We start from the raw sequence: 23,254 nt of genomic DNA on the forward strand, positions 1-23,254 counted from the left end.
GCAAGCAGAGACAGACAGACAGACAGGCAGGATGAGCTGGGCAGCACAGGGCAGGGGGGCAGGAAGAACACAAGATGGATATAGGAGGAACTGGTTGGCTTCATGTAGTCACAGGGAGCTCTCAACAACACTCTCCCAGTAAGAATCCCCCTTTAGTAGTAGATCATCACAGATGCAACACACCCTGAGAGAGAAAGGGACAGCCTTGAAACAAACTGAGTAAGTGGACAAACGAGGATGTTGAGGCTTTAACCTCAGCCTGGGAAGAGGTTCATACAGTCTGAAGACACATCACACAAGGCAGGGGTAGCATTCAGAGACTAAGGTTTAATTTCATGTCAGCAACACAAAGAAGCAATTATCACAATTACAAATATTTGCTCGTGTAAGGCTCAGACATTGGGAAGGGGTGGGACAGGTGGAGAGAGGAAGCTAGCCACAGCTTTACCCCTCTCCAAAATACTACTGAGTGACATTAGTTCACAAGCCATGTGAGATCCCAACCACTGGGCTGTTATCCCACAGTGCATTGCACTGGCACCAGACTTCACCATGATCAAAATGATCAGTTACACGGAGTTGATTTGGACGTGCTAAAGATGCAGCTCAAAGGGCCTGAAGACCAGGCTGCTGTTGTGAAACAAGAGCCAAGGGGGCTCATGCTGCCCCCACCTCCTGGGGACACTGGCTTACCATATTGCAAGGACCACTTAAAAAACGTCAGAAGATGATTATCCCTGATTGAGCTACAGCTCCCATCTTTATTAAACCCCAAGAGGTGTGGGAAAAGGCAAGCCATGAGCAGAGAAAGACATGGACTACACACTATAGCTTTGGTGACTTCATGTAAGTTTGGTTGTTCATGTGCTTCATTGGATTTTTGTGACAGCTTCATGGATGGACTTGGCCACATAGTCCAGGTTCTTGGTAGTTAGACCACACATGTTGATGCGCCCACTAGCCATCAGGTAGATGTGTTTTTCCTTGACCATGTACTCCACTTGCTTAGCTGCAGAAACAATTGGGCATCAAGTCAGAGCAGTGACCCACAGCTCGGAAAAGCCTAAAGAACCAGTCGGGGATGCTTGAATCTTTCACAACAAGCAAAAGAGTTCAAGCACTGGCCACTGAAATACTGTCTGATGCTTCATCCCTCCCCAGCCACAGATGCAGTGATGTCACAACTCCAGTAAGGCTGAGAGATTCCTGCTTGGACTGCTTCAGCCCAATCCACCCACAGCAAAAACTGTCCTCACCCAATCCTCCCTTCACCAGGCCACTCGATACTTACGGTTCAGCCCTGTGAAGCTGAACATGCCGATCTGCTCTGTGATGTGGTTCCAGGTGCCTGGGGTCCCAAGGGCCTCCAGGCGAGACCGGAGCTCTGACCGCATCAGCAAGACCCGATCTGCCATTGTCTTCACATTGCCCTTCCTGCAGCAGGCAGGAAGCAGAGCATAAGGATGGGCACCCATCTGGTTTGAAGCCATCTGGCCAAGCCTGACACTCAGGGAGACAGCTTCCCTCTCCTCCCTTCTCCCACCAGCCCTAGCAACACGTACCACTCATCAAAGAGCTGCGGGGAAGAAAGTGTAGTTGCCACAATACGCGCTCCCTGGGAGGGAGGGTTGGACCAAGTGGTGCGCACAATCTTCTCCATCTGAGACAGCACACGCTGCACGTTGTCTGCATCCTTCCCCACCACGGTCAGGTTCCCCACCCGTTCATCTGTGGACAAGCCAAGAGATGTGAGCCATTGGTTCCACATGTCGTGGCAAAGCAGAGCATTCCCCACCCCTCAGCATGCCAGCCCCATCTGTCTGGGTATGATGCTACTGGGCCAGCTTACTGCCAGACACTCACTGTAGAGCCCAAAGTTCTTGGAAAACGACTGTGCACAGAAGAGCTCAAAGCCCTCGGAGACAAAGTATCGCACAGCCCAGGCATCCTTGTCCAGGCTGCCAGAGGCAAACCCTTGGTACGCCGAGTCGAAGAATGGAAACAGGCTCCGGCGCTGCAAGGAGGAACAGTGTTAGAGGGAAATCCCCTCCCCATAACCTCTGCTTTATCCCCCACAGTACCCGTAGGAGGGAAAAATGACCATTGAGTTTCTGTGTGAATTCAAAGGAAAAGTGGTCCAGCAACACGAAACAAAACTACCTTCTTTCTACTGGGGTAAAAGAATAGAAAGATTAAAGTGGTCAATAAAACTCAATGCAGGAGAAAACTGCATTTGAGGACACAAGAAGTACACCACTTCACATGCTACTATCCAGCACCTGCCTGTGGATAATCTTTCCAGCAGGAGAAACCTCACTACAGCCCATTCCGCAGAGTCTGAGAACAAGAACTTGGAGGCACAAGAACTGCAATGCATCCATGCTCTGAGCACAGACAACCACCGTTCTGTTGTCAACCTCTCCCTTCAACACCTGCCTTGTGGGACTCTTTCAGCTTCTGCCACATCTCATGCCACTTCCCAAAGCCCACTTCAGATGCAAATGCTCTGGCTGGCTCAAGAGCTATTTGTCCCCTCAGCACTGCTTTAGCCCCAGCAGCAGCCCATACCTTCATGACAGCAGCAATCTGCTTCCACTGCTCAGGAGTAGGGTCTGTGCCTGTTGGGTTGTGCGCACAGGCATGGAGGATGAAAATGGAGAACTCCGGGGCGTGCTGAGGAGAGAACGTGTCTTGGTCACATACACACATGGATAAGACTGGGCACCTGCAGCACAGGGAGAGGCCTGGTGCTGCTCTGGGCAACAACAGCCTCTTTTGCAGTGATCCACTTCCCAGCACAGCACACAAGAGCCCAGCCAGCTGCTGATACCAACAGCACAGCACCAAGCTCAGCCCATCCCATGCCACTTTTACTTACCTCCATGTCATTCAGCAGCCCCTGGAGATCCAGACCCCTCTTGGCAGCATCCCAGTAGTGGTATGTTCTAATATCTTTGAAGCCAGCATCCATAAATACAGAATTGTGGTTCTCTGAGGAAAGAAATAACTTTTCAGAAAAGCAGGCCCTATCTCCAGCAAGCTACCTTCTCCAGTCCCAGCATCTCCTACTACACACATGGGAAGGCTCCTCTCTCACTGCCCAGGCCTCTGCAAGAAGCAGGGCTGTACCTCCCTCACTGGCTGACCCACAGGGCTACCTGAGAGCCGCACTCACCCCAGGACGGAGCAGAGACGTAGACTGGGGTGGCCGTGTTGTTGTTTCCATTGTACCAGCGCCTCAGGAACTCTGCGCCGATCCGCAGAGCGCCCGTCCCACCCAGGGACTGAACACTTCCGACCTGCAACAGAGACACTGCCAGCTTTGTCCACCCAGGTCAACACTGCTATGTATAGAAAGCAGAGGAGCTTGCAAGGATGAGACAGGATCCCAAACGTGTCCCCTGGGGTCACCCCAGTCAGAATGCCATCCCTTTCCAGTGGTCTTCAACCTCCTTCAGTGCTCAGGCCCATCCTGACAACTTCTACTGTTATAAATAGACTCCAGCCATTCCTGTTATATTTTGGCACAGAACAGATTCCCAGCTAGTAGTTTATTTCAGGAAAGGTGGTATATTATCTGACTTGGGTATCCTGTGGGGAAACTATTAAAAGATTAAGGAAAACACAGATTCTAATCACAGCCCACGTTTGGTTTTTGCCCAAAACCACAACTACTTGCACAAACAGTTTCAAGGAGATAGGTTCATCAAGTAAGCTACAATCAAGAAAGACCACGTGTGAGAAATGCCCAAATCCTGCCAAAATGCACATTTTGTACTCTACGCATTTGTGCTCTTCCACTCTGCTGTAGAGACACCCCAGGGACCCCAGTGCTCCCCGTCCACCACATACCCGGTTCTCCTTGATGGCAGGGCTGTCATCACCCAGGGCGATCCGGGAGGCGTTGGCCCGGAACTCGGGCAGGCCCAGGATGGGCAGGTACTCGTGGTTCAGGCTGTTGTCGTTGGCGATCATCTGCTCCACCTTCTTCACCACCGGCAGGACCCATGGCTGCCCCTCGTCCGTGCGGTAGGCTGCGGGAAAGGGAGAGCCGTCCTTACTGCACCGGGGGGACGCTGCGCCGCGCGGCTCCCCGAGGGACCTGCCCGGGACACCGAGGACGGCGGCCGGGACGGCGCCGGGCTGCCCCACGACCTTGACGCCCGCTGGACCTCGCTGCCCGCCCACCCCCTCGCGCCCGACCGGGCGCCTGCTGCGGCCCGGTGACCTCTGGGGCTCGGGGTCCGCCGCGGCCGCCCGGCCGCTGCAGCAGGTGCGGAAGGCGCCGCAGGGGCACTGACCGGCCCGCCTCGCGGGGAATGGCCCCGCCGAGCAGGGCAAAGCCACGGACTCACCGCCCACGCCGAGGTTGACCTTCCGCGAGTCCCCGTCCTCCCGGAAATCCGCCGTGAGCTTGAAGACGGCGACAGGCGGGGCGCGGGGGACGGCGGCGAAGATGGAGGCGGCCATGGCGGCGCAGCCACTGCGGCCCGGTCCGCTCCGGTTCGGCACGGGCGGCGCGCGGCGCCTGGAGGAGACGCTCACCTTCACCGGCGGGGCGGGGCCGCCGCTTGCCGTGGCCAATCAGCGCGCCCGCCCGGGCCCGCCCCCGCCGCCAGCCAACGGCGGCCCCGCCCTGCCTCGGGCGCCACGCGGGCGGCCAATGGCGGCGGGGAGCGCGCCCGGTGACGTGGCGGCGCGGGGACGCAGGCACCGCCCATGGGCGGCCGTGCCCCCACACCGCCGCGCTGCCCTGAGAGGGGCCGGGCCCGGGGCCGGGCGTGCAAGAGCCGCCGCCGGGGGTGCGGCGCCCGGGGCCGGGGGGACTCCCGCAGCTGCAGAGATGGGGAATGGGTCCCGGGGTGCAATGCCCCGTGCAGTACGGGGTGCTGCGGGGGATGCCGTGCCCGAGGCAGCGCTGCGCTGCGGTAGTGCTCGGGGGTGCAGTGCTCGGGGTCACGGCACAGTCCCCATTAGGTACCCGGGGCTGCAGATCAGCCCTGGAGCGCAAAGCTGAGGTGAACGGCAGCCCCAGGGTGCTGTGCCCGGGGTGCCAGGCTCGGCGGGGGCGGGAAGGTGCCGGGTGGCCCTGCCCAGGTGTGATGGGTCCGGGCGCAGTGCCCGGGGGGCGGGGGCAGCCCAGGGCTGCAGTGACGCGGGCGCGGGACGGGGACCGCTGTGAGGACGGGGTGTGTTTCCACCTCGGGGCGGGTCACGGGGACGCCCCTGTGCGTCTGCCCCGGGTTTTTAAGGCACTTCCCTGATTCACAGCCACCTGCAGGTCAGACGCTGTGGGCTGATCCCCGAGAACCTCCCAGCCCCGGGGAAACCCCAGGGTCACCTATGAGGGTCTCCCCTACCACTCGTTAGCCCGGGACATGGCACTGATCCGTGGGGTGTTCCTTGCAGCGCCTCGCTGCCAAACTCCACGCCCATCGCGCAGGCACAGCGCTTCTCACGGTGCCTCCGGCCCTCTGTGGCTCCTGCGGACCGCCCTGCAGCCGTGCGGGGACCCCTGGGGCTCCTGGGCGCGGCCGCCGTCGGGGGCGCGGCGGTGCCGGGCGGTGCCGGCAGGGGGCAGAGCCGGCCCGCGCATCCCGCCGCGCATCCCGCCGCGCATCCCGCCGCGCATCCCGCCGCGCATCCCGCCGCGCATCCCGCCGCGCATCCCGCCGCGCATCCCGCCGCGCATCCCGCCGCGCATCCCGCCGCGCATCCCGCCGCCCATCCCGCCAGCCCCGCGGGGAGCGTCACCCACGGCTCCGGCCCGGCGGGGCAGGCGGCCTGGGGCTGCTCGAGCATCCACCCGTGGCTGGCCCCACGGTTTCCCGGGGAGAGGAGTAGTTGCCGCCCGGTGCGAGGCCGGCTGCGTTAGGATCCCGCCACCTATCTCGAGCGGCTTTTGAAGTTTGTGAGAATCCGCCCGCAACCCTGCTACATCTGGGAAAGGCTTTGAGGGAAACGGGAAGGACGTCGCGAATAACAGCCCCGACAGCGTGACACACACCACACACACCCCCCTTCGTGAAATAAAACACGGGGGTACAGGACAGGAAAGGCCATGCTGTCCCCAAATGCTTTTGTAGACAACCCGTGTTATACACTCCCTTTGTAAATCCAGCCAAGATCCCTCTGAAAACCAGTTTGGCTCCTTGCCCCCCTCCCATGCTTAAGGTGGCTCCACAGCCCGGCTGCCCGGGAGGGAGCCCAGGGGCACAGCCCTTGCCTCTCCCGGCTCCGGGCAGCACCTGGAAGAACTGCCCAGTGCACTTTCTGCTTAGCATGAGAGTGGGGAAGAGGCAGAGCTGTCTGTCGGCACACTAGCATGCCAGCACTTCTGCCTTCAGAGAAAACAGCGTAATGGGAAAGGTAGAGGAGCAAGACAGCAGTGCTACAGCAAAGCCTTGGCCCTGGTGTGGTTTTTAGTCCAACTTGCATAAAATTTCATTCAGGCCTTGAGAAAAAGCTGCATGGAAACCCAAAAAGAGCTTCAGGTCTGCTCTCTGCAATAGCTGTGAAGCTCTGCAAACACCTGATGTGGCCAAGCTGCTGTCAGGGCATCCAAACCTTAACCCTAACCCTACCCTTAACTCTAGTCCCAACTGGATGAAGAGCTCTTGGGTTTCTCAAGGTCAGTGGATTCTGCTAAATGAGGGATACTGCAGTGGTGGGCAAGGAAGCAGCTGATGAAGAGAAGGGCATCAGAGGGATCTGGGGGTAGCCCACTGCAGGGTGAGTCATTTTTTCTGCTCACTGAGAGTAAAGTACTGCACAAGTGGAATGCTGCAATGGGAAAAACGGACAGAGGCTGCTTAGAGCATCCTATTTCTGGAGCAGACAGAAGTGCTAGGGAGTCCCCAGACTATCAGGCTCTCACTGCACTTACTGGTTTCTAATCCTACCACTTTCCAAAGAGCACTGGGATACTTGGGGACATGGCCAAGTGCTTTCCCAGTGCAGAACAGGGAATTCACAAAGGCCCAGGGGTGCTGCCTGCCAAGCTGGCTGCACCAAGCTGCTGTCTGGGACTGCCAGAGCAGGCTGAGCAGCGCTCGTTGCAGGAAAAAAATGCAGTTTCCCCAAATTGGCACCATTTTGCTCCCCTTCCTCAGGAGTTCCTGGGCAGTGTGAGCTCAGTGCTGCCAGTCTGGTGGAAACCGTGTGTGCCACTACCCATGCCTCTGAGGCTGGGGTCGCTGACCCAGCAGGAGTTACCTGCCAGTGCGCTTGGTGCCTCCGGCTCGGCCGGTGTCCCATGCCCTTGACAGCGCGGAGTGGGACTCCACTGGGAAGAGATGCAAGAACGAGACAATAAGAGACAAAGGAGCAGGCCGTCAGGCCCCCAAGCTGGGTGGCTTTGCGTTAGCAATATCCCTCTGGCCCTGAGCTTTCATCTCCTCAGCCTACACAAAGGGTGCCACCAACAGGTATGTAAAAGCAGGAGGAACATGGGAGCCAGCCCTGAGGCATCCCTCCTTCATCTCCTGCCTTGGACTGACAGCCAGCAATGACCTGCCACTCAGTGGGAAAGCTTGCACACCTTACCCAGAGTGAAGAAGCCCCCGGGCACGCATGGCTGTGCCACACGCAGACAGGGCCCCCCACACTCAGCTCCTCCTGGGAGCCAGAGGCTCGGCAGCCAGCCTGGCTCCTGCAGAGCTCAGGCTGCTGCAGGGATACAGGGACCACTGGAGACCAGGTGATGGCCTCCCTACACCGTCAAGTCTCACATGGTCTTGGAAAAAAAGCCATTTTTATGAGGGTGAGCTCCACTGACCCCATCCCATTCACTCCCTCTCGCAAGATTCACACTCCCACCCCTCCAGCCTCTGCCTCATCCTCTTCCTCTCCAGAATGCCCTATCCAGTACTGGGATGCTGTTGATCCTGGCATCACAGCAAGGGTTTAGCAGCCTGCCCATCTCGGTCTGAGGCTGGGTGCAAGCAGTGTGTGGCACGGAGCAGGGCTGAGGCTGTTCCCAGTGGGTGCCATGTGGGGGCTGTTTTCCCAGCATCCTCCGAATACAGATGTTTTCTCAGTGCAGGATCCAGACAGAGGAGGGTAAAATGTTTTCATTCCAAGCTCTGGAGGTCAGGTCATGGTTTGTCTAAATGGCTTTTGTTGCTGTAATTATCAGATTAGCTGATCTCTGGCGGTGCATTTAGGGGCAGCTACATTAACTGTGGATCCTGACACTGCCACCCTGCCCAGCTAGGACAGTGGGTTTGCAATGGAGCAGTGGGGATTAGGGATGTCACGAGAGCCAAGTGAAATGCTCGTGATTAGTTTTGAGCTGGCAGCCAACTGGACCCTGCCCAGGAGCAGGTGGTACATTTGAGGAAGACAGCAGCAAGGCTCCTTGACCCCAGAGAATACAATGATGCTGAGCTGGGCCTGATCCTTCCCTCCCACTCCAACCTGCCATGCACAGCAGCCATGGAGCCCTGTCCCAGGCACCTGCCTGCCGCTGTGGCTGATGCTCAGCATGCAGACACGGGATGGGGGCATCTGCGGTGCCTTCCCTCACTCAGAGCTGGTGCTCCTTGCAGGCACCAAGCCCAGCAGGTCCCGGAGGAGGATGGTCCAGAACCTCACACTGTGGCTGGGATGGGGGAGCCTGGGGCCCGTGCCTGGCCGCAGGGTGCTGTGAGGCTGGGCAGCCCCCAGCAGCCGGCAAGGCACAGGAATAGGAGCGTGAGATACCGGGCGAGACACAGAGCATGACAGGGAGATGAGAGAGCAGGCTGAGGGGCAGATAAAAAGGGATCAGGAGTTTCCGGCCCCTGCCAGCCCCTTGCCGGGTCCATGGGTCCATCTGTCAGCGCCTCCGAGTGCTGATGGCATCGGGCCCTGGTGGCAGCCGGGGTGCAGGTCCTGCCGAGGGGCACCGTCAGGGGGGGATGGGGCCCTGCCACCGCCTTCCCGCTGCACCAGGGCGCTGGCAGCAGCTCGGACCGCAGCGTGCCCTGGACGAGCCCGTGCACAGCCCTGCAGGTGCCCCCTGAGTCTGAGCTCCGGGCCATGATACCCTGCAGCATCTACCTCCTGTCCTCCTGCCCCGCCAGCCCCACTGCACGCACAGATGGAGAGTGCCAGGGCTTTCACCGACTGGCACCAAAAAAAATCAGTTCTCACTCTGCTGAGCTGCAGATCAACAACCTGGGTGCTCAGAGGCTGTTTGCTCAGGTACCGTGCCTATGGCAGCCCCCTGCCCCTTTATCCCACCTCCTCTCTCCCTTGCTGTGGGTGGGAGAAACAGGAGATTCTCTTGAGCAAAGCAGAAGCTCTATAATGAAATAAATCAAAATCAGAAAAGACTTTATTGTTTCTCCATAAAACAACTTATTTAAAATATGGCTTCACTGTATTTCAGTTTCTGAAGTTTTGTAATGCTAGAGCATAACACCCCACTGAATTAATGCTTCTGGAGCAGAATATCTATGTCTTCTCTTTCAAAGAATATTTCAATCCCTTCAAATGCTTCAGAAAATTTCAACAGCAAAATTTTTCTTTTAAACACCATGTTCCTACAGGAAGTTTTGGCTTCAGCAAAACATACGTTAAAAAAAATAGTGAAAGCTATGTTCCTGGTATTTTTCCTAATTGCCACCAAAAAAAATAGTGAGAGCTGTGTTCTTGGTATTTTTCCTAATTGCCACCATTACAGAACTTGGTTAGCTCCAAGGCCATCTTTGCTTCCAGCTCAAGGCCAGAGAGCAACCCAGGGCAGTGAGGACAAAGTCTGTGCACCCCAAGAAGGAGCATATCCACCTACCTAATCAGCTTCACACCTCTTCTGCCATTGCAGCTTCTTGGGCATAGCCAGAGGTTTGCTATATCTCTAAAACCATTTTGCACATTAGTCCTGGGGTCCCTGGCATCCTAGCTTGGCTTATGGACCACTCATGGCCATGCTTACCTATTCTATGTCTACTCGTTCCCACAGGCACCCAGGAGTTTCCCCTAATTTCTCCTTTTGCATCAACACCTGCTGGCAGATGTCAGGGGACTGACCCACGGACTGTGACCTGCTCAGGCACTGACAGCTGGCACCCTGGGGCATTCAAGGTGGTTTCCTAAGGGTGTGGAAGACCTGTGGGGGAAGAGACAGGCACATCTATGTCACAGCACAGACTTCTGCACAGCCAAGGAAATGGGTTTTGACATGAAGAGACAGCTGCCATTCCCAAAGGCAGCAAGCCTCCTGGTCAAGCCTCTGCCCCTCTCCCCAGTGAGCCTGGCTCAAGCATTGGGACAGAGACACTGGATGTGTTGCAGGGAGCTGCTCTGCCATGGTGTACCCAGGCTGCCAGGCAGCCGCGGGAACTGTGCCCAAGGGGCTGAGGCAACAGCAGCACAGCCGGTCCCAGCTGGACCCCTCTGGACAGGGAGTGTCCCCCAGTAGAGCCAGGACAAGGCCAAGAAAAGGGAGTCCAGCTCTCTTGCAGGGAGACCAGTGCTGAGGGTAGCTTCTGGACCTTGGTGTAGGAGCAGATTTACTGAAAACAATTTATTTAATATCAAAAATAATTTCTTACAGCGTTTCAGCTGGCGTCAGCCAAGGGCTTACTCACCCGGGAATTCAAACAAAGGCAGGGCTGGCGCCCAGCCAGGGGGTCGGGCGCTGGGTGGTCGTGTCCATCCCGGCCTTGGACCCGCCTCTGGGTCACTTGCGGGCTTGTGGCATGATGTCTCCATTTATTTATTGGAAATGTTTGAACAGGAAATGCTAATGGTTTGGGTTTGTGGAGACAGCTGGAGGGGTCCGGACGGAGCTGCTGAGAAGGGGAGGGTGCACTGGGACAGCAGAGAAGGGGGAATCAGTGCTGCCACTAGCGACTTGTCCCCTGTGCTTATGGTGAAGAGCCCGGTGGGAGGTGAGACCAGGGAGGGCCCTGCCAGCTCTGCTGCCTCCTCCTTCACTGCTGCCTGCATCCCACACTGCTGGGGTGCACGGGAATGGCGTTGACAGAGCGGTGAAGGAGGAGCAGCAACCACAGGGCATGGCACACCTCACCCCATCGCCGGCCTGCTGGGTGCCCATTAGCGTGGGAGAGATGTGAAAGTGCTGCCTCCCCCTGCAAGGGGGTCGAGAGGTTCTTATGCAGCCTGGCTCTGGAGCGGGCTGTTCCTGCATTTGCTGATAACAACGGAGGTAAAGCCTGACCCAGGAAAGCAGGCAAGATCCGCAGAGATAAACTCCCTGCAGCAAGACAAAGGCGCTGACCTCCTCACTGCACGAGCTGCCACATTCCCACAAGCACAGCAACAATTGCCCAGGAGCAGCCCTGAGACCTGCACCCAACCCCACTGGCCAGCCACCAGGAAAGGCCCCCACAGCAGCCAGGAGCACCTCTTGCCAGGATCACAGCACAGAAACCACAGCTTGGGGTTTTTAACCAAATCTACTGTCCATTCCAACTGTCTGGGCAGTGAGAGCAAAGAGCTTGCTGTCATTGCTTGCTCCTCGTTCAGCAGCTCGGCCCTGCTGCGTTGCACAGCCAGAGGGTGGCTGCACAAGCACCCCTTTGTATTTCCTACCTCACACTTTTATCTGCACACCTGCAGTACAAACAGGCTTTAAGTTTAGTTCCCAAACACTGCCGAGGGTCTTACACGCTCACTGATGCAATTCAGGTGTGAGTGCCTGGAGCCTCACACACCCACGGCACACCCAGGGTACTGAAGGAAGGCACGGGCTCAGCTCTGTCCTGCCTGTGTCCCACCCATGGACCCGGAGGCTGGAGCCTGCGTGGCATTTCCTCATGTCAGGTCTGCCCCAAGAGAGCACCAGCTGAAAAAGGCAGAGGCACTTAATGGGATTTGCAGAAACACAGCTCAGTTACACACCATACGCCTGTTGTCTCAGGCATGTTTTTAAAATCTTTATCTCTGCATCATTAAACACTGATCTACATTTGAAAAGAATCCCTTCGGTTCCCTACCTCTGAAATGAGGATAACTATCCTTCACCTCATAGCAGGGTTATGAGGATAAACAGATTAAAGACTGTGATATTGTTGCAAAGAAGGTTAAACAAGCCCCTGTGACAGACAGCCCAGGGGCAGGGACCAGCATCAGAGCCACGCACAGCATAAGCCGCCGACCCACGTCTGCACCATGCTAATGACCCCAAAATCTCAGTGACAGGTTTGCCACTGTCTGCCTTCCCAGGACGCAGTCCCCAGCCAGCTGAAAGCCTGCAGAGGGGGAAGATGGGTTGGGAGGTGCACATTAGTAGCACAAAGTTTCAAGACGACATCAGAGATCCAAGGTACAGCCCTCTGCACATCCCTCCCCTCAGAACAGGGCAACTGTCTTCTACTGCCCACAGTCCTGTCCATCCCTGTCCCTCTGGGTGCCCTGGGCTGGCAGGGACAGTGGGGAGATGTGCAGTTCTGCAGAAAGAGCTGGTGGGGGAGAGGATGAGCCAAATAATTACTGTCTGGAAAGTCTCACCCGTATCCCCAGTAAAATAATGGCACAAATATTAAGAAAAGGAGCTCTGTAAACATCTAGAGGATAATGAAACCATGAGCTATAAGCAGGATGGGATTTGTAAATAAAGGACTGTGCCAAAAACAACAAGCCCTCCATAATTGTTTTGGATAGAAGGACAAGATTAGTGCGGGAAGGGGACTCAGCGGATGTCAAGAGAGGAGACCTGGAAGCACCGGGTCTGTCCTCCTGCCTGGCCGTTAGAGTCTCTGGCATGTTTGGGCAGGTTTAAGGAGGCTGACCAGCACAAAAGGTGCCCCTGATGGCACGGCTGACACCTGGGGACATACCTGACCTCTGCAGCTGCACACCTGTACTCCCCCAGCCTGTCACTTGTCACACCAGCACTGCGGCAGTTACTCGCACTTTGCCACCTCTGAGCTGTCAGGAGAGAGCAAGGCTAAACCTGAGTCCCCCTCCCAAACGAGGCACATCTCCCCACCACATCTCACAGGGCTGGGACCCATGCAGTGCAGGAACAAGCCAGCTGGACAGTCATGGACTAACAGAATGAGAAGTAAAACTAAGCAAATCCAGGAGCAGGAAAATAATGCTGGCACCTTCCATGACATTCCCCAGGTTTAGACAAAACTGTCTTTTGTGAACACCAAAACGGCATGTTCTGCAGGACTGTAGGGTTCCCCGGTGCTCTCAAGTGTTGGCTTTTTGGCCAGACATACAGGAAATGTGCATGCACCTCCTTGCAACCAGCCCTTTGAAATGCTACTGTAAAAGCACATGTAAGCACCACCAGTCATTGCTGCACAGGCCAAACTCGTCCAGTGTAGACATTGCACAGAAGGAAAAGCAGAAGCCTGGCCAAAATGTACCTGATTTTGTGCTGAGCCTCGGGTCTCTGCAGCAGCCAGCGGTGCCGGGCTGGATAATGCGCTCGCCGGCTGCGTGCGGCATGCAGGGCAACGCACGCTCACAAACCAAAGATGAAATGCACCATATATGGTGAAGGTATTATGAGTCCATAGCTTCTTCCTAGGATCTTCTGAGGAAATCCTTTTTCAAAACAGGGAACAAAGAGGTTTGACTGTGTCTCAAGCAGGGACTCAAACTGCCCATAGGACCAAAAGCAAGGGCTTCAAAGAAACAGGGAGCAGTGAGGTGTCAGACCCTTGGGTATCTGCGAGGTGCTTAACAATATTCTGGTTAAGTATTTGTCTTAATTAATACTGATTGCCCACTCTTTACCTACACCCTGACTGGTCTCCAGGAGTTGTTCTCAACAGGGAGATGTTGCTGCAATGGTGTCAGCACTGGTCTCCAGGTACCCAGTGCAGGCACAGGAGAGCTCAGTGTTGGCACCAGTCCGCTGCTGGTAGCCTTGGCTACAGCCCTAGAAGTCATGGAAAAGATGGAGTACCTGGTTGTGGGTTTTGACTGAGCCAAATGCCAAACTGGATGTGGTGGCAAAGAAAGTGGGCTATCTCTCTGGGCGGCAGGGACTAACACAAGGCTCTGGCTCTGACTGGGATTGTTTGGGGTCCTGGGGGTGAACAGCTGGATGTGAGTGCAGTGCTGGGACCACATGGTGAACACAGTCCTGGGCACCAGAGCTGGGAGAGCAGCAAATGGGAGCTGTGAGGCAGTGCTCTGTGCAGCAGAGGATGGGATGCCAACCCTGAGATACTGTGACTAGCCTGGTGCCCCACATTAGAAAGATCCAGATGAAGTGAGAGATGTAAATATTATTCCCACCCCCTCCCCACCCCCCATATTTCCCACAGCGTCCTTGCAGACAGAGTGGGGAGGTATGGGCTGGAAGGGAGAAGAAACAAGGTGACTTAAAAACTGAGTGAAATGATGGAATCTGCATCTTCAGACATTTCCAAAATTCAGTGGATTGAGGCCCAACCAGCGGGCTGCACTGCCAGAATTCCTGAGGCCAAAATTATTCTGTGAAATGAGAGAGAGTGCAGAAAACAGGCACAGAAAAGACACAATTGCAGGAGAACGCACCCCACAGTGACAGAATCAAGCTCAACCTGTTTTCTTCTTAAAAAAGCTCAAGAAATTTGACTGCTATGCACAAGTACTCTCACAGTAAGAAAATACCATGTGCTAACGTCTTTTTATTCCAGCCAAAAAGCAGAACAAGAATCAATGGTTGGAAATTAAAAGCCAGACAACTCTGCATAAGAAATACGACATACATTTACTGAGCAATGCTGATTAGCTGGTGGATTAACCATCAGTGATTAAATAAGACCAAACCATGAACTCCCTCGCACATCCGGACTAGATGCTTTTGTGCATTAGTGAAAGCCCAGGTTATTCGGATCCAGAAGGAGTAACAAGACAAGGCAGTCAGGGGAGATCAGCATAGGTGATCTAATGACTAACTCTGATCTTAAACATCATGAGTAAAAATACATTGTGTTACTAATACACATAGAAGAATTCCCATTGCACAAGCTCAGTGTAAACACTGGACAGTTGACATCTGCAAAGCCACAGAGGGAGGGGGACGACAGTTGTTGCTCCTGTTTTAGAAACAGAAAAACACCCAGCCCACGGACGACCCGCTGGGCCTTGTGACAGGACTGAAACCAGGAGCGAGGCACGAGCTTGGAACACCAGGAGTCTGTCAGCAGGCAAGTTCATGAGAGATACGGGGTCTGCCCCAGGATGCTTCTGGATACTGTGTGATGTATGGCACATTGGGTGGGGAAGAAATGGTCTCTCTGTACACGGCTTCAGGGGACCACACAAGGCGTATGACCATTCCAGGAAAAGTAGGATCACAGTGATGTACAGAAACAGGGGAAAATTTCAATAGGGAAAAAAATTGGTTGGGAGTAAATAACAAAAAAAGAAAAAAAAGGAAAATAAAAAAAGAAAAAGCGCTGATCGAAACATTCACAGCTGAAGCAAAACACACCTGACAAGGACCAGTCCTGAATAGACTGGCCACAGGCAAAGTGATCTTCCCTCTTTTTAGTATCTGTATTCACAGAATTATAAAAAATAAGCCTGGAAGGCCCTTGAAAGGTCACCTAGCCTGTCTGCCTGCCCCCAAACAAATCAAACCCTTCCTGGTGGAGCTTTTGTCTAAACTCTTCCTAAAAGAAGCCTCTAGTGGTGACGACGGCTCCCAGGAAAAACAAGTTTTAATCCCTTTTACCGCAGTCATTGCAGGGTGAGTCTATGGCTTCTTCTTCTACCCACCTGGAAACAAGGAATAGCCCATTATCTCGTGCTTTGTAGCAGGGCTTTATGCATTTAAAGACTTTTATCTTATTTCCCTGCAGTCTTGGTGTTGTGATACTAAGCTACCCTTCAGCCTTCTCCAGTATGTCATGTTTTCTGAATTTCTGATCTCGTTCTTCCCTGGGCTTTCTCCAAGAGCAGCAACTTGAAACGCCGAGCCCCAAGTGGAATTCAGTGCTGAGTCTTACACTCTTTAAATGCAGCAGGATCACATCAGGTGTCTTACAAACACCTTGTTTATATGTGCTGGTCTGATTTTGCTCTTCTCATTTGGGCTGTTGCCGTCTCACGCTCCTTGTGGGACCCATTGTCACCTCCAGCTACTTTCCCACAGAGCAACCTTGCTCATTCCCCAGCCACTGCTTCCAATGTTGATTTTTGCCAACTCATAGAAGAGCCCTATATTTGTTCTTATCAACAGGTTTATTTCAGGTTTCTTTGCTTTCTCAGGAAAATCACTCTTGCAGACTGGTGCTGCAGGAGAAGATCACTGATGAAAGCAGTGAGTACCCCTAAACCAAGACCAGGCCCTGTCTGAGGACTGAGCATGGGAAACTGCCCTTTCAATACCTTTTTCCAGGCAGCTGTGCTCTCATGTAGTCACACACTCACCTAGACCACATTTCTCCATTACTCACAAGAATTCAAGAATTTCATGTGGAAATGGGACTAAGCTCCTGTGAAAGCCAAGATTTAGCACATCTTGTCTTTCCTATGTCAGCCAGTACAGAAATGCTCAGGTAGAAAATTTGGTTGATTCAGCTCCCAGCTGATGGCCAAAGCTGTCACTGTTTCTCTATCTCTCAACTCTTGGGTTGTGTCACTTAATGATGTATTTGCCTGTCTTCAGTCTGTTTATGATCTGTTTATGTCAAAGGTCCCTTTTTCCTTTAGTTCTGTACCCCTGGTCTTGAGTAAAGCTCAGGAACTTGGAAAGCCACAAAGATTCATTTGGGAAAAAAAAAAAGGGAGGGAAAAGAAATGCTCAACAACAACTACATCCTCAGAACTCACATGTTTATCCAAATTCATCTGAACCTTCTGGGGACAGTGACTTTTTAGGGTAAAATGAAAACAAGTTCAAGTGAGTTTTCCATCCCTGCAACAGTACAGTAATTCCAGCCAATCTGAAACAATTTTCCAAGAAGATTTCCTGCAACCTCACAGTGATTAAAGGAAATAACATTGTGAATAAAGGGACATTCTTCAAAGTCAATGAAGGAGCCACAAACTGTACATTCTCACAGAGGGCCGGAAAGCGCCGGCGCGAGGTGGATTTTGCAGTGTGGCCCCCCAGAAGGAAGAGGGTGGGCTGCCACTCCATCCCTCTTCCCCAGTCAGGGGTTGTGACCGGGCTTCTCCCAGAGCAGGAGGTGAGGGAAGAGGGTCCCCAGGCTCTCCATGCTTAAGGGCAAAAGGCTTGGCCCCACAAGCTCTGGCTCCCCACCTCCAGGTGAGAATTTGACAGCTTTGGGGTCAGGGGACAAGGGGCAAGAGCCCATCGACCCTCTCAAAACCCAGGGTGACTATGCAAAGAGCAGCATCCCACCACAGCTGTTTCATGCCACAGTCTTCTTCCTAGGAACCTCCCCATGCCTCACTTTGCCTGAATCAGCCCCTCAGTGCCTTTGCCTGGCCAAGCTCCGAGACTGACGTGGGAATGTGAACGGGCCCAAAAAGGCCCTTGGGCAGAGGCAAGAGCACTGTGCTGCCATGCTGGGAGAGTGGGGTCCTGCCCTGGCCACCCCTGTCACTGCGGGTACCTCGAGACTGGGACTAGCCAGGGAGGGAGGAGCCTGCACTCCAAATGGCTGGGCAAGGGGACTTTTAAAAGCCCACCTTCTCAGCTAAAACAAAGAGAAGGGGGTAGCGAGGAAGGGAGAAGAGCTGGGGAGGAAGGTGAGAGGGGGCTCCCTGGCAGCCTAAACACACATGCTTCAGTTGATGCTCTGTAATAAGGGAATTAGCTAATGAGCTTACTGCGGCACAGGGACAAGTCCTTTAGAAATATCATGGCCACCTGGGGAGGCTTGCAGAGGAGCCAGGCGGCCTTAATCTGCAGTGCTGGAAAGGCAAGCCCCCTCTGCCCCTCCCCAGCCCCACTTCCTCCCTGGACAGCGCGTGTCCCGGGGTGCCACAGAGGGCCGACACAAATCCAACAAGAACTGGGCATGAAAACGATAATAAAGAGTGCTTTTTAAAAAAACTCAGCCCATGTTCACGGCTGATCTTAGACATCCATGCAGTGAGGATGGGCTGCTCAGGGACCAGTGTGATCCAGCTGCCCCCGGACAGACAGCACTGTCCCAGACTGCCAGCACAAGGGCTTCCAGAAGTATGGATTGCCTTTCCCTGCACTGGCAGCTGTGAAGGATATGTCAGACAAAACGAAATAGCTTCAAAATATGGATTGGGTTTTTTTGCAAATACAGCTTTATAAAATCTGGGCAAACTCAAATTCATATATAAGTGCCTGTGAATGTGCTAATTTGAAGGAAAAGTGGGTGAGAGAATCTGATGTTGAAAGTCACTTAGAACAATGCAAATGTTAAATACACAAATACTCATCAAATAGTTATTTAGAAAGTGGCTTTAGACACTGAACAGGCTGGGTTGAAAAAAAAAATTTTGCTGATAAATATTGAACTCATTGAGGAATTTGGGCATGTGGCAATATTTGCATGAATTAGAGTGGGGAAAGTATGAAAGCACTGAAGACAGAACACTCCTCCAATGAAAAAAGGGACAAGCAAAAGCCTCAGCCAAAAATAAAGCTCCACTTAAAAATTACTCCCACACTAGTGAAGACAGGACCAAACACATGTATTTGCTGGAAAAATGTAAATTGATGATTTTTATTATTATATTGAGGTAGAATTATTATTAATGATGTGGAAAACAAATTATAAAACTTATGCTTATTCTGTAAAAAAATTGCTTAAAATTTTCTTGCTCAAAAAGAATTAGATTGAAAACTGTTCTATGGAAAGAAATTTCGTTTAACTTTTCAATGGGATATTTTGAAGCAACTTTTTCCTTTCAGTTTTCTAAAACAGAAAACTGTTTGAAATTTGAAAGCATTGTGTTTCAAGGTTTTCCTTGTCTTCTTTTTCTCTGCCGCCCTGAAGCTGCCTGATGATGGCTGACGTTCATGCTGGATTTCCTCCTCTTTTCTCATCCTTTATTCCCTACTCTCAAGCTTTACAAAATTAGAGCATTTTTGTAAAAGAAAAAAAGAAAAACCCTAAATGCAGTATCACTTCCTCAGCCATTGAAGAGTTGTAAGAATAAAAGTAATAGAAGAAAAAAGAAAAAATTTTCAACATTTAAATAATTTTTCAGCTGTAGTAGAAGTAGTTATGCCTACTCAGGAAAGGTTGGGGCCTACAGAAAAATGATCCTTGATTTTTTCCCTTTTTGTGTGAGGATTTTTTTTCTGAAATACTTTAGTTGGGATTTTTTTTTTTTTTTTTTTTAATTAATTTTTTTTTTTTTTTTTTGGTGGTAGGGAAAAATCAGGGTCTATTTTCTGGGGTGCTGCTTTTGATTAGTCATGATGATTCAGGCCCCGGTGTCCCAACCTGCCTGGGGGATTCAGCTCCCACACTGCTGGCTGGGGAGTGAAAACCCTTGTCTGCCGCGCCAGGAGCAGCAGCTTCTCCTGCAGTCAGACCCTCCGGCAGAACGGGTGACATTAGGGGAGGCGTGGTTGCAGGGCTCAGAGGTGACATGAGCCATGGGGACGACCCCACTGCTGTGGCAGCAGCAGGTGTGTGGGGCTGCAGAGCCCCTGGCTCCACACTGGGGGAGATGCCACTGCTGGGCACAAGAGCCTCACGCACTGCAGTGTGGCTAAAGGGAGGAAAACCGCCACAGCTGGCATTTGGGAAGGAGGATGGGATATTCCCTTGCCTGTCCAGTTGGTCACCACTGCCCCAGCTCTGAGTCCAGCACAATGAGCACTGTGAGTGATGCCCCAGGTGCCCACCCCCTGCAGGGACCACAGCTAAAAGAATCGCCCCTTCCCCCGTGGCAGGGGACAGATGGAAGCACTGAACTAAGCCACTCTCTCTCAGCACTAGGGTCCTTCCACAGCGCCCTGCTCCTCCAAGTGTCCGCCATGGGATAGGGCAGAGCCCCAAGCCGAGGGCAGGGGACTGTCGCTCCACAGCAACGAAACAATAGTCAGTGTCGATTATTTATTTTCCAAATAAATCAGCGGGTACTGCAGGAGAAGGGCTGGAAATCGGCGAGTTTAGATTAGACCCTCCCCAAACCCCGGCTGGGCCTTGAGCCGCTGTCAGGGCTGCAGAGAAACAGCAGCGAACTCTCACGCAAATGGCCTATAAAAAAGGCCCCTGTCAAAGGCACCTTGACCTGCAGGCTCGCTGTGGTGCTGAGCTCCCCGTGGCCCTCCCCTCCCCGGGCCGCGCTCCCCTCGCATGATGTATTTCCCCTGCCTTTTTTAGAGCTGCATTATGTTAGCTCCAGGAAACAGCCTCTTCCTTCTTATAAACACAGCCCTGGGTTACTGACCAGCGGCCCTGCCACTCCACAGCCACTCTCTGTCCATCCATCACACCTCGCTGTCACCCTGGCAACATATCTCTTGGACCGGTCCGGCTCCAGAGATGGGAGAGGCAGGAGGGGGGGATAAGGGGGGGTCACATACACAGAGCACAATTCCAGCCTGCTGACTAATTCCCTGGAAACCCTGGGGCTGCACAATGAGAAAGCCTTTCCGAGGGTTTCTCGAGCGTTACTGGAAGGTCAGACGAAGGTCAGCGCAAGGACACGGCTCCTACTTTCCCCACCGTCAGCAAGGGCGGGTGCGCGGGGCGGACGTGGGTGAGTCGCGGGGGTACCACGGGTGCACGGCAGGAGGGATGTTTGGAGAAGGGAGCCTGGGCCCAGGCAGCCCTGGGATGCGGCACAGAGCCCACTCGCCGCTGCTGGGCGCAGGGAACGTGCCTGGGACAGGGCTGGCGGGGTGTCCTGGCAGCCAGACAGGCGTCAGTGCTTCCAGTGGGACAGGGCATGGCCGGCAGTGTGGCCTTTTGCCACCCCGGCAAGGGAAGGATGAGGAAGGGAAGAACTACTTTGGCTCCATGTGAACTCCCCAACACCTTTGCTATGGCCCCAGTGCCTGACTGCTGGCCTGACACAGCACTGCTGCATGGGTCATTCACAGTGCAGGATGGATCCCGGGGCAGACCACCGGGATGGGTCCCTGGGAGAGCATCCCAGAGATGCTTGGATGCCCATGGTCTCCAGTGTGCTGGAACATCAGCAGCACCGGGACAAGACAGGAACCATACCAAGAGATCCAGGTTGCCCTGTCAGTGCTGGCACAGGGACATATTTTGGCTGAGTCTTTGAGTCACCCAGACTCTTGTATGCATGATTGAAGCACAGGAGCCACAGCAGGAGGGGTCCAGCCATGCCCTGCTCCTGAAACACCACCCTTGTCCATCCACACCTGCTTGTCCTTCATGTTAAGCCATTGTCTCCAAGAGGAAATACCATTTAAAGGCAGGTATTTCAAAAGAAATGGGAGATCTCTACTCTCTGAACAACACAGCACTTCACTTCTGCCCGTTCCCTACGTAAAGCTGGGAGTTAGGTTTACATAGGGATAAAACAAAAAAGGCAACGCTTTTAAGGACAGATCTTCACAAACCCAAACCAAAGCCCCATGAGGGCAAATCCTTTCTAATCCATGCTCTTCCTCAGAGGTGTAAGTGGAGTGGAAGGGTGGAGGGGGGGATTTAAATCTGGAAAACAGTTCCCCATCCCTTTGGTCTGGCAGAGGGCCCACCGATAGACTAAAAACAAGTCTGTAGAGAAGCCTGTGTGGGATAATCCAGCTCTGGCCCCTGAGGGGATGAGAACAATTAGGAGTCCTCTCTCAAGTCTCCACTCCAAGATAGAAAAACAGTTTATAGTTTGGTCCAGAGTTGTTGTTAGAAAGTTCTGAATCATCAGGATACACTAACAATTTCTGCACAGTAATTGCCAGGATAGTTCATTAGGCAGACTCAGAGATAAACTATTAACAGAAGCTTGCAAATCTCCTACCTGCCTCCCCGTGTGCAGGACACAGGGGCTGCCCTATTTATACAGCAGCTGTTGGTGACGATCTGGGTTCAGGAGGGAACCACATTAGCAGCCATGGCTAAATACAAAAAGTATTCCAAAGGAAAACAAAAGAATGGGTATTAAATGCTCTGCCATTAACCTTTCCAGGCATGGTAATCAGCCAGGGAGCAGTTTGCCTTCACTGTCCCTGAACATGCCACAGTCCCCACCCACAGCAACCCTTCCACCTCCAGAGAAAAACCCAACACAGCGTTGGAAGTTGGCCTGCTGCAGCCTCTGGAAGCATCATGCAAAATGTCTTTGGGCTGAGCCTGACAGGCTTTGGACCCATATTTACCCAGAAGAGACAGAAATTATGAGCTTCCCCAGCCCCATCTTCCTTCCTAGCCCCCAAGTGCAGGTTGTTGCATGACAGAGGATATTTGTGTCCAATCCTCCTGAGCTGGTCAGCATCAAATTACAGTTGAGAAGACGGAACAGTGCAACAGCCACTGGTTGTGGGTGCCCCTCGGAGAAAATGTCAGCCCTTACAGACAAATGCCAGCAGAGCTGAGGAATGCCACCACACAGAGGCCTGTGCACTGTCCTATGCATGTGCTCAGCCAAGGTTGCAGCATAATTTCTGCCAAAGCTGGTTTCTGCATCCTTTCTCAGCTCAATTACCCTGAAACCACCCTGGCAAACCCACAGTGGTGTACCATTTCTTGCACAGATTTGCCAGCTCCGGGGGTAGCCATGGCCGGGACGGCTTCATCTGCATGGGAACAGCCATAGGAATCTTGATTAATCAGGGAGAGAAGTGGAGACTGGCTGCCAGGCAGATGCCCTAAACAAGAGTAACTTATCAGCTCTGTTTCCAAGATGAGACATCTGTCACCACATTGCACAGAGCCAGCCAAGCCACTTGCTCCTCACCAGCACAGAAGCACGAGGGCTTCCCTCTCCCCAAAGGAAGCCATAGAAATAGCCACCGTATAATTTGCAGAATTTCTTCTAGAAAAGGCTTTGCTTGGGCTAAAGAAAGCATTGCACCCAGAATGCTTCGGGGGACAGTGCTGGACAGGAGCAGGAGCCAGCATGCAGCTGCATTCCCAGGCCCCTGTATTTGCCAGCGAGCCGGCCCCAGCGGCAGCGCAGGGAGGTCCCCAGCCCGGAGGAACACCAAGTGCTGTGGACAGCAAGGAACCACTCTGCCAGCACACACACGGCAAAGCCCGATGTGGTTAATCCCTCCAGTTTATTATGTAATAAAACGCTTTCCAGACCTGTTAAAATTTAATTGGTTTAATCTTAATTGTTCCATTTTCTATGGCACATGCAAACACAGAGCCTAACCCTGCCACTCTCATGTGAACTGTCCCGCGGGCTGTGGTGGGAGCAGGATGAAACCCGCTGACCTCAGCGGGATTACGTGCATGAATCAGAGCAGCAGGCC

At 53.4% G+C, this 23,254-nt stretch overlaps 1 protein-coding gene and 1 long non-coding RNA gene across 2 annotated transcripts; one reads left to right on the plus strand and one right to left on the minus strand.

Moving 5' to 3' along the window:
- Window positions 1–307: 307 nt before the first annotated feature.
- GOT1 (glutamic-oxaloacetic transaminase 1) lies at window positions 308–4,565 on the minus strand. Its single transcript, XM_048311691.1, has 9 exons — window positions 4,356–4,565; window positions 3,853–4,034; window positions 3,176–3,299; window positions 2,879–2,991; window positions 2,569–2,673; window positions 1,864–2,014; window positions 1,563–1,728; window positions 1,292–1,434; window positions 308–1,009 (listed from the first exon to the last, which is right to left on the minus strand). The coding sequence occupies exons 1-9, from the start codon at window positions 4,468–4,470 to the stop codon at window positions 870–872; spliced, it is 1,239 nt and encodes a 412-aa protein (XP_048167648.1). The 5' UTR covers window positions 4,471–4,565; the 3' UTR covers window positions 308–869.
- A 15,873-nt stretch (window positions 4,566–20,438) lies between these two features.
- LOC125329465 lies at window positions 20,439–23,098 on the plus strand. The gene is made up of 2 exons (XR_007205159.1): window positions 20,439–20,568; window positions 22,532–23,098. It is a non-coding gene; the product is annotated as an uncharacterized LOC125329465 (long non-coding RNA).
- The last annotated feature ends 156 nt before the right edge of the window (window positions 23,099–23,254 follow it).

This window comes from Corvus hawaiiensis, chromosome 8 (genome assembly GCF_020740725.1).
Source record: "Corvus hawaiiensis isolate bCorHaw1 chromosome 8, bCorHaw1.pri.cur, whole genome shotgun sequence".
In the NCBI taxonomy this organism is placed as follows: domain Eukaryota; kingdom Metazoa; phylum Chordata; class Aves; order Passeriformes; family Corvidae; genus Corvus; species Corvus hawaiiensis.

Bases quoted from the DNA above. Each gene is read 5' to 3' on its own strand.
- GOT1 (XM_048311691.1), bottom strand. From the start codon at position 4,470: ATGGCCGCCTCCATCTTCGCCGCCGTCCCCCGCGCCCCGCCTGTCGCC. The intron at 3,300-3,852 runs GTATGTGGTGGA...TCTCTGTTGCAG, and splicing joins CTGCCATCAAGGAGAACCGG to GTCGGAAGTGTTCAGTCCCT. The intron at 2,015-2,568 runs GTATGGGCTGCT...TCCTCCTTGCAG, and splicing joins AGATTGCTGCTGTCATGAAG to CGCCGGAGCCTGTTTCCATT.